The sequence below is a fragment of the Abramis brama genome (assembly GCF_963993115.1).
Source record: "Abramis brama genome assembly, chromosome: 11".
Taxonomy (NCBI): domain Eukaryota; kingdom Metazoa; phylum Chordata; class Actinopteri; order Cypriniformes; family Leuciscidae; genus Abramis; species Abramis brama.
Genome location: NC_139973.1, coordinates 38693204 through 38704032, shown reverse-complemented (window position 1 = coordinate 38704032; position 10829 = coordinate 38693204). Strand labels below are relative to the sequence as shown.

At 40.1% G+C, this 10829-nt stretch overlaps 1 protein-coding gene across 20 annotated transcripts in view; it reads left to right on the top strand.

Annotated features, from left to right (window-relative positions):
- The window catches only part of szt2 (SZT2 subunit of KICSTOR complex), a 130430-nt gene that overhangs the window by 95599 nt on the left and 24002 nt on the right, over positions 1–10829 (top strand). For 14 of the 20 annotated variants that reach the window (XM_084128810.1, XM_084128804.1, XM_084128805.1 and 11 more), the window contains 5 exons: positions 650–775; positions 2969–3171; positions 6014–6119; positions 6879–6962; positions 8266–8340. In XM_084128810.1, coding sequence (XP_083984936.1) covers positions 650–775; positions 2969–3171; positions 6014–6119; positions 6879–6962; positions 8266–8340 — 594 coding nt within the window. The remainder of the gene's footprint in view (positions 1–649; positions 776–2968; positions 3172–6013; positions 6120–6878; positions 6963–8265; positions 8341–10829) is intronic. The other 6 variants (XM_084128812.1, XM_084128808.1, XM_084128807.1 and 3 more) reach the window with 1 other exon arrangement.

Below are 10829 nucleotides of genomic sequence, written 5' to 3'. Positions count from 1 at the left end.
TGTTACAAAAGATTTCAATTTCAAATAAATGGTTCTTTTGAACTTTCTATTTATCAAAGAATCCCCAAAAAACGGAGAAAAAAACCCAAAAAACATTGAAGCCGTTTTCAACATTGATAGTAATCAGAACTGTTTCTTGAGCAGCAAATCAACTTATAAGAATGATTTCTGAAGGATCATGTGACACTGCCAGATTTGTACTCTTTTTACTGTATTTTTGATCAAATAAATGCAGCCTTGGTGAGCAGAAGAGACTCTTCCCGACCTCAGACCTTTGAATGGTAGTGTATATTCACAGTATAACCAGGTTAATCCAGGTTCAAAAAGTTAAAGTCCTCCTCAGTATTTTGTTCCAATCACCTGGATTTGCTAATTAGCACAGTCTTTCAGCCAGGAGATAGAACTAATTAGTGAAATCAGCTGGCTGAGTTCATGGGTGGAATAAACATATGGCAGGACTTTTACTTTCTGACCCCTGGACTTTACACCTCTGGTTGTCCCTGCTTATTAAACTCGGATGAAATGTATTTAAGCGTTGAAATTGATCACACTTCACCTATATGAAAACAGCTGTTGCTTCAAATAAAGAAACTCTAGGTTTAAACCTGGTAACCCTCTTGCTGTGTGTCTGGTGTGTGTGTGAGCACAGGTCGCGGATCTGGACACACTGAAGCAGTCCTCTCGACTGGTCCATTACTGCGCCACTCCGCTGCTCTTCGACCCCGTGTTCCGGAAGCAGATTCAAGAGGAGCAGGTGCCACAGCCACAGATGAAGGTCTCTCTCTCTCTCTGTCTCTCTCTCTCTCTCTTCCTCCTGCTGACTCTAGCCGCATTTCCATTACCTTTCAAATTGCGCAAACTGAAATTGCAAATTGAAAATACGCCCAATGGAAACACGTAATTTTTGCAAAGACTCCCATTTATCACAAAAACGTTTTTACGCTCAAAATGAAAATGGTTTTTCAGGCAATTCACAAAAGAAATATTTCGCAAAACTGCAATAAAAACAGTTTTTGCGCATTTACAGGTCACCTGACATAGATGACGCGGTGTGTTTGGACAGAAGACGAGACAGAGTTCTTTATTAAATTCATATAAGACAAAAGAATTACAGGAATAATGGATTCTAAACCTCAAATAAATGCCACAATCAAGACCTCGAAGCAGAAATGAGGGAGAAACACCCAGAAACACCTCATATATGCCGCTCACAAGTATAATAATGGTCGTTCCTTACCATTAATGATTGGAAAACACACATACATCTCCTTCAGTTAATAATAATGGCCAGTGCAGTGGCTGGGATATAGTACATAAACCCACCAAAGTCCGTTGCCATGATTTTTGGAATAAATTTTACTTATCGCGAGAGGAAAAAATGAAGTTTTAGTCGTATAACATCAGTTAATGGAAACGCCGTCATTTCGCAATAGTTTTTTGTCAACATTTAGAAAAAATCGCAAAAGTTTTGCGCAAATCTGTAATGGAAACGTGCCTTCTGTCTGCTGGGTCTGAATCCATTTATCAAAGCAACCCCATCATTTTGACCAAAACCGATCTGTTATGCAGTGAGACGTCATTTGCTTTATAAACAACAAAATATCAGCCTCTATGTGACATGTGACATGTGTCAGGCATGATAATCAGTGTAGCACCAGAATAATCATGATTATGCGGCCGTTGGTCAGTTGTTCACGATTGAAGTGGCATAGAGGTTGGTCTGATTAGATAACAAAATGTCATTAAGCAAGTGGGATTTATTTAAAATAATAAAGTCAGAACAAGCGCACCATTCACCTGTATACTTCACTTCTTCTTCTCTGACAGTTACATACTGTGGTTGGTCACTTTATATGTCGGTCCCCAATATACTTAACGCGAAATCAAAGAACAAACTGGTGTGATGTCAACAAAATCCGTATGTTTCGGGAGTTCGAAGCAGCTTGCTAAAGCAAACTTTCTGGAAAAGTTGTGATTACGTAATAAGTTTGTGTGGCTCTGAGGCTCCGCCTTCTTTGACATGTAAAGCCACGGTCACACTAGACTTTAAGCATGCAAAATTTCGTTGGACACTGCACCGGTCGTGACGTCACGCTCTGCAGCATCTTTTTTTATAACGTATAACAGATAGTAATACACTCAAAATATAAAAAGTATACAATCTACCCAACTTTACTGCAAAGTATCATTCTATTAATTCAGCCAAGAAGTCACGCTGTCACGTATCGATCTTCTATTGGTCATACATCTTCACGTGATGCAAATTCGCATCTCAGAGTTCACCAAACTTTTCAGATGAGCTTTTGTTTGTTGTCTGACACATTCACATGCGTATGAATGGAAGTCAATGGAATGAAAAGTGTAGTGTGACCCCTTAAATCTTCTCCGGTTCATTTCTTTTGTTCAGCCCGTCGAGGTTTGGAGTAGAAACTGAAGTTATAATTCTAACTGAAAGAGACACTGATACTGAAAACGACTCTAATTGAAAACAACATACTGATATTCATGTTTAACACTGTAAAGCTGCTTGCTTTGAAGCATTCCACTGTTATAAAGTGCTATATAGATAGATGTGACATGGCGTTCCCAAGAGTCCCGAACTGCAGAGCTCATGCAAACACATCCACGTTTTCTCAATGCTGTCATCGTTGTGTGTTTAGTTTGTTATTGAGAGGAAAGTGCTGCACATATTTACATATTCACCTAAACGCCGTTTCCAGCAGCATGAGTGGCATTTAGATGCTCGCTAACAGTATACGCTGCTCAGGTATTTCATGTCTTTTACCCTTAAGTGAAGAACGAAAAGAACTTTGCCGTGAGTAAATCTGGGCCTAAAGCGGATGTTTTTTTGGCTCAATATCGACCAGACTTTATGCTGATAGTCAAAAGTCTGGCTATGCGAGTACATGGGTAGTAGGATCTCTCTCTCTGTGGTGATATCGTGATCTCTCTCGTTCTCTGGTTACAGAAGCGGCATTGCTCCAGTGACTCCACGGCATCCGGGAGGGATCGCAGCTATAGCACGGATTCTGCAGACATGCTTCCGAGCCGCCTGAAGGAGGAGCCGTGGCTGCAGGAGATCTCCAGCACGTTCCTCCAGCAGTATGTGCAGTATCTGCAGAGCATGGGCTTCATCCTGGTGCAGGTCCGGCCGCAGTCACCCGCTCGCAGGTCTGTGTCCCGCAGGAAAACACCATCTCCCACAACCAAAACAAAACACACGCGGTTTGACCGTAATGGTGCATACGAGTCATGTTGGAAAGATTGCTTTTTCGAGTTGAATGCACATGAATACCACCATAATGTCGTAATTACTAGGGATGCACCGATATGAACAATATGGCTGATACCGATACCCGATAAATCTTTATATTTTGAAAGCCGATAGCCGATATATTGGCTGATAAATCTAAACCCACATTTTTATTTATAATTTTTGAGAGCCTGATTACAAAAACAAATAAAAGTCTCACCATTAAAATCAATGTCCCAAGCACACAAATATAATGATCTCTAATAATAATTATCATTTTATGTAGCCTTTATGACAGATTTGCAGAAGTGCATGTTGCAGGTTTTTTTTAAGTGATTAAAAACAGAACAGTGCGCATCTGAGGTGTCTCAGCTGAAGGAAATAATCCATTATTTATCAGCTTTAATATATCAGCCATATTTTCTTATTGGGCCAATAACGATAACATTAAAAACTAACATATATCGGCCGATACCGATATGGTGGCCGATATATTACGTGCATCTCTAGTAATTACGAGTGGGAAACCACCATATGTTTCTGGAATTCAAGCCAGTTGTTTTGAACTATACATTTCTGTCATTAGCTTCAGTATACAGTGAGGAAAATAAGTATTTGAACACCCTGCTATTTTGCAAGTTCTCCCACTTGGAAATCATGGAGGGGTCTGAAATTGTCATCGTAGGTGCATGTCCACTGTGAGAGACATAATCTAAAAAAAAAAATCCAGAAATCACAATATATGATTTTTTAACTATTTATTTGTATGATACAGCGGCAAATAAGTATTTGAACACCTGTCTATCAGCTAGAATTCTGACCCTCAAAGACCTGTTAGTCTGCCTTTAAAATGTCCACCTCCACTCCATTGATTATCCTAAATTATATGCACCTGTTTGAGGTCGTTAGCTGCATAAAGACACCTATCCACCCCATACAATCAGTAAGAATCCAACTACTAACATGGCCAAGACCAAAGAGCTGTCCAAAGACACTAGTGACAAAATTGTACACCTCCACAAGGCTGGAAAGGGCTACGGGGAAATTGCCAAGCAGCTTGGTGAAAAAAGGTCCACTGTTGGAGCAATCATTAGAAAATGGAAGAAGCTAAACATGACTGTCAATCTCCCTCGGACTGGGGCTCCATGCAAGATCTCACCTCGTGGGGTCTCAATGATCCTAAGAAAGGTGAGAAATCAGCCCAGAACTACACGGGAGGAGCTGGTCAATGACCTGAAAAGAGCTGGGACCACCGTTTTCAAGGTTACTGTTGGTAATACACTAAGACGTCATGGATTGAAATCATGCATGGCACGGAAGGTTCCCCTGCTTAAACCAGCACATGTCAAGGCCCGTCTTAAGTTTGCCAATGACCATTTGGATGATCCAGAGGAGTCATGGGAGAAAGTCATGTGGTCAGATGAGACCAAAATATAACTTTTTGGTCATAATTCCACTAAACGTGTTTGGAGGAAGAAGAATGATGAGTACCATCCCAAGAACACCATCCCTACTGTGAAGCATGGGGGTGGTAGCATCATGCTTTGGGGGTGTTTTTCTGCACATGGGACAGGGCGACTGCACTGTATTAAGGAGAGGATGACCGGGGCCATGTATTGCGAGATTTTGGGGAACAACCTCCTTCCCTCAGTTAGAGCATTGAAGATGGGTCGAGGCTGGGTCTTCCAACATGACAATGACCCGAAGCACACAGCCAGGATAACCAAGGAGTGGCTCTGTAAGAAGCATATCAAGGTTCTGGCGTGGCCTAGCCAGTCTCCAGACCTAAACCCAATAGAGAATCTTTGGAGGGAGCTCAAACTCCGTGTTTCTCAGCGACAGCCCAGAAACCTGACTGATCTAGAGAAGATCTGTGTGGAGGAGTGGGCCAAAATCCCTCCTGCAGTGTGTGCAAACCTGGTGAAAAACTACAGGAAACGTTTGACCTCTGTAATTGCAAACAAAGGCTACTGTACCAAATATTAACATTGATTTTCTCAGGTGTTCAAATACTTATTTGCAGCTGTATCATACAAATAAATAGTTAAAAAATCATACAGATTGTGATTTCTGGATTTTTTTTTTTAGATTATGTCTCTCACAGTGGACATGCACCTACGATGACAATTTCAGACCCCTCCATGATTTCTAAGTGGGAGAACTTGCAAAATAGCAGGGTGTTCAAATACTTATTTTCCTCACTGTAAAAAGGGAAAGTGTTATTCAATACAATTTCTTACTTCAGTTTTTGTCACAAAGCATAACCTGCACAGAACCCATCCATTCACACTGTGATGTCAAACATGGTATGAAGTCACCTGGCAACAATATGTTCAACAATAAGTGCACTTTGCTGAATTCTCTGTAAAGTGTGTGAGGTGCTAATGGTCGACACACTGTATTAAGCAGCAGGAGCGTGTGATTCAGTCTGACCTCCTGCATGAGGGCCGCATTACTGACAGGGTCTCTCTCTCTCTCTCTCTCTCTCTCTCTCTCTTTCTTTCTCTCTCTCTCTCTTCTCTCTTTCTCTCTCTCTCTCTCTCTCTCTCTCTCTCTCTCTCTCTCTCTCTCTCTCTCTCTCTCTCTCTCTCTCTCTCTCTCTCTCTCTCTCTCTCTCTCTCTCTCTCTCTCTCTCTCTCTCTCTCTCTCTCTCTCTCTCTCTCTCTCTCTCTCTCTCTCTCTCTCTCTCTCTCTCTCTCTCTCTCTCTCTCTCTCTCTCTCTCTCTCTCTCTCTCTCTCTCTCTCTCTCTCTCTCTGCAGCATCGCTCGAGCTCGAGCCGCCATGTTGAGTTCTTTATCCACTGAAGGCAGATCTTCCTTCTCATCTTTCTCATATAATAAGCAGAAGAGTGAAGACAGCCCGAAGGTACACAACCATTATCTGCTCATCCACATTCAACCATTCAGTCACGCTTCACAGGTTTCAACTGTGTGTATCACAGTTCAAACACACACACACACACACTTGGCACTTTTTGCATTGACACAGTCCTTGTGCCCATTCTGGATCCTATCCGGATAAAGGCAAAAATGACAAATGAAGTCTTTAAATTGTTTTCAACATTGATAATAATAAGAAATTATTATTGAGCAGCAAATCATCTGAAGGATCATGTGACACTGAAGACTGGAGTAATGATGCTGAAAATTCAGCTTTGATCACAGGAATAAATTACATTTTACAATATATTCACAGAAAACAGCTATTTTTAATTGTAATAATATTTCACAATATTACAGTTTTTACTGTATTTATAATTAAATAAATGCAGCCTTGGTCAGTAGAAGAAACTTCTTCCAAAAACATGAAACAAATAATGACAGGTACTGTATTAGTGAGGTCATGGCATAGACTCCCATTGATTTAATATCAGGTTAATGATATTTTCTATGGCCTAAAAACATTAGATTTAAATAAAAACATGTTTTGGCTGATTTATAAGCCTTTTTAAACTAGTGAGGAGCAATACAATTTACTCACTAGTTGGTCATCATAATATTTCACTATATAAGTGAGAACATTTGGCTCTCACAATGTAGCCAAACCTGTGTATACACACACACACACACACACACACACACACACACACACACACAGTGATTGTGTCCCGTCTGCCTCTCTCAGCAGAGCAGTGCATCGAGCTCGACGTCATATCACCTGCAGAGAGCGCTGCCGGGAGGCATCGTACTGATGGAACTGGCTTTTCAAGTAAGACCTTCATCCGTCTGTGTCTCGGCCTTCAGTGCAGATCAGGGATAGAATCGCCTCTTAGCACATCAGCCGAGAGCATACGCTGGGCTTTCACAAGAACGCTGTGAAAGTCTCCGCGGACGGTGAGGAGAGAGATGTTTAATGGACTCTGTCTCGCTCTCGCGCTATTTGTGGTTATTAATATTTGAACACAGAATCAACAGCAAGGAAACAGCACGTCATCATTTGATCTTCAGTCTTTCTCATATCTAATATCTGTTTGAATAAAATTTTCAAAGTAATTAATTTTTTATATTAGGGTTGTCATAGCTGATGTGCTCACATAAGCGATTAGTGCAATTTTTAAACCATTATAATGCGTTTATTCAGTTCTGTGTGAATTACTGATCATGAATTCTGATTGAAATCTCGGTTTACCCACGAGAAAAACGCAAATCGTTCATAGAAATGTTCATGTGAACACTAGTAGATTATTTATGCAAGAGTCAGTGGCAAAAACACATGATTAAGTCCATAAAGTGTGCTGGAAGTGGGTTTATTTTTGTTTTCTTTGTTGTTTGTTTGTTTGCAGATTTGCATTTCCTTTGCTGAAGTTTGTAATATGTAGTTTGACCATAAGTATGAACCTTACAATAATAATAATAATAATAATAGTAAGTATTATTAATATTATTGTTATTATTAGCATTTATTTATTTATTTATTATTATTAATAGTCATAATAATAATAGCAACAAAAATAATAATAATAAAAAAATGTGTAATTATAAGGTTCATACTTTATAGCTAAGGTTCATATTATGGTCAGAAATTTTAACTAATTTCAAACCATATTAGTAGTAGTTGTACTACTACTACTTTTGTCCGGTGTCAACAGTCAAAAAATAACTTAAGTGTTAGAAATAGTAATAATAACAATATATAATAAAATCAATGACCGTGATAAAATTACAAAGTTAGAATAAAGTAAGATGAAGCGAGCATTCAACAACACATTCATGAACACCAAAGTCAGCATGAAACAACAAGAATCAAGAAGTTATTGGTTGGTGAAAGTGTTTCTATATGACAGGTGATTATAGCAAAGAGATAAATGGGATTTTTTTGTTCATTGGGAAAAATGTGCACAGGTGAATCGTGACCTGGTTGAATTAAGAAAGTAAATGGAGTCAAATTGGATTTATTTTGGCCTTAAGAATTTCTCTGTTGTAGAGACAGCTCTTGAATATGCTGAACAATGCAGTGATGATGCACACCTGTTCCTCTACTAACACATAATCTCATTCTGACTCTGTTTCAGGGCTGTTATTTCTGCGTGAAGCAGTTTGCATTAGAGTGCTCGAGGATTCCCATGGGTCAGACGGTTAATTCTCAGGTAACGGCATCATCACAGTGCATGTAGAGAAAGAGTGAGAGTAAATGAAGTGTTTAAGAGTTCATATTGTATTTCTGTGCATCTGTTGTATGTGCCTTCCTGTAATGTCATAGATATTTAATATGTAGCAATCTTCTCCTTTGTTAGCAGGATTCACTGGTCAAATATCTGTCTATTTGTCTCTGATGGCGTATTTAATGTGTAGTGGGTCCAGGTTGGCTCTAAATGAGAAGTAATTAAGTGTAAATATTTGTAAGTCTCCAGATGTTTCTCAGCAGGAGGCTCTGATTTCTTCTGAGCGCCAGAAGCCCATAAGGTGTCTCCAATCACAGCTGCTCATATCCAGCGATTAAGTCATTAGCGTGTGTGTTTGGTTGTTTGTGAGTGCAGCTTCTTCAAACTGAGCTTGAGGGCCAACAGGAATAAAAGTCACAAGGAATCAGTAATGAAAATTCATTAACTTATATTTGTTCTATTAGAATCTATAGTTTTTGATTTGCGTCAGCAAAAATTCCCATCTGCCAATTTGGTGGGCAAACAGTGTTATTATTTTTCATAAGGAATGAAAAGTCAAGTTGAGTTGTTAATTATTCCACTATGTTAATACTTTTTTTTGTTCGTGGAGAAGCAAATATATCCACTTATTGTTGAAGGACAGAGAGGACATTCTTCATCAAATTCACTGTGAAAATCAGCAAATCATTTTTGAAGTCTTGACTTGTTACAACCATATTTAAAGGTCAGGAAACAGTGCCATTTGTTCTAGAAAATTGTTCTTTTAATAATAAAGTGCATTTAAAAAGGTCACTGCTGAACTTTCGTGGAGTCATGTTCTCCTATCTTAGGCACACATAACCAGGGCTGTTACGGCCATAGACAATAGCCGCTTTCCGACCAAGTAGTTATAGGAACTTAGTTCTAGGAACTGTCCACTTCTAAACAGTTCTAAGAACTACTCTCCCCCAAACTCGGTTTTGCTGTTTGCGTTCGCACTGGCCAAGTGGCCATAGGAACTGGTAGGAGGGGTAAGGGAGTGACGCAAGCACGGTGACTTTTATTTTGACGGCGCGACGGACCTTTATTTTGGCGGCGCTGAGAACGCCAGAGCAAATAATGCTCGCATTCTCTGTGTTTATTAGTTAGCAATCTGTCTAACAGTACTGTTTAATATCTTATTAGATAGAACTGTTATAGAAATTAGACAGTATATGAAAAAAGGTTATTAGCCTATGCCGTGTGGTTGATGTCCAGTGTTGCTAGCTGGGCAGATAAACATAATCATGTTTGGCTTGGTCCCCTCAAAGTTGCGTTGGATTTTCTCATCAGCATAAAGGTTTAGAGACCCATCTATCACTGTTTTCCATGTTTGTATAGTTCGTTTATGGAGTAAATATATAGGCTATAATCTGTGTGTTTACATTCTAGCCGTTTTAAAAATGGCGGGTGCTGATGTTCCGCGTGCGTTCGGTCAATCAGCGTACACTAACGTCACGGGTAGTTCCTGTAGTGCTGGTTTAGACCCTACTCTGAAGTAGGACCTAAATTAGTTCCTCCAAATGGAGTTCCTAGAACTAAAATCGTTCCTAGTTCCTGCGGTGCGAACACGCCGACATCCGGGTACTTTAGCCAATAGTTCTGGGAACTGTGAAAAGGTTCCTCCGGTCGGAAAGCGGCTATTAGTGCAACATCTTTTGAGGATGCTTTCTCTCCAGTGGTCAACACATATTTTAGTTGTTGTTTTCCATCAATTCTTAAACTATTAAGCCAGTCTTAAAGTCCCCCTGTGGTGAAAATCAAGGTTTTAATGTTGTTTATATGTCTATGTGGTGTTTTTAATATGCTTTAAGACAAACCATGTGTAAATTCATAAGTCGACACCATTGCTGAGTAGCCTGGCAAGCCAGACCTACATCAAGATGTTAGGTCTGGCAACTCACCATAGACACGGCTCAATCCGAGGGGCGGGATAAACGGCTGTCTTTCAAATTCCCTCTGCACGCAATAGGACAGCGCTTAAACCAACCAGAGCGTTTTCCCAACAGCGGAGCTAGTTGATAGATTCAACTTTTGCCATATCTGGCCGGCAAAACGACGAACACATCTTCCTTTTTTTAAGAATGACTTAAGTGCCGTTCTTTGCTCTTTTCTCAAAGAAAAACTTAACTCCAAGTCCTCCAGAGTCGCGGCCAAAGCCGATTCGAAAGACCGTTGTTCTCCATCAGCAGCCGTCATTCTTTGTTTTCAAGGGGCAGCCGTCGCAACTCTGTCGTCATATGTTAAGCCCGCCCCCGCCTACTCTATACACGACGTGATTGGCCTGACCCAATTTAGGTTTTTGCAGCTAGAAGGTCTATTGAGAGTTGCTAGACCCACCTGGCTGCGAAATACATTTTGCTGCCGCTAGGGTGCGTCTAGATTTCTAGGCTATTTGCCGAGTATTTACTCTTTAAAACTGCAGTGAACCAAAGACAGTCTCAAAAACACGCTTT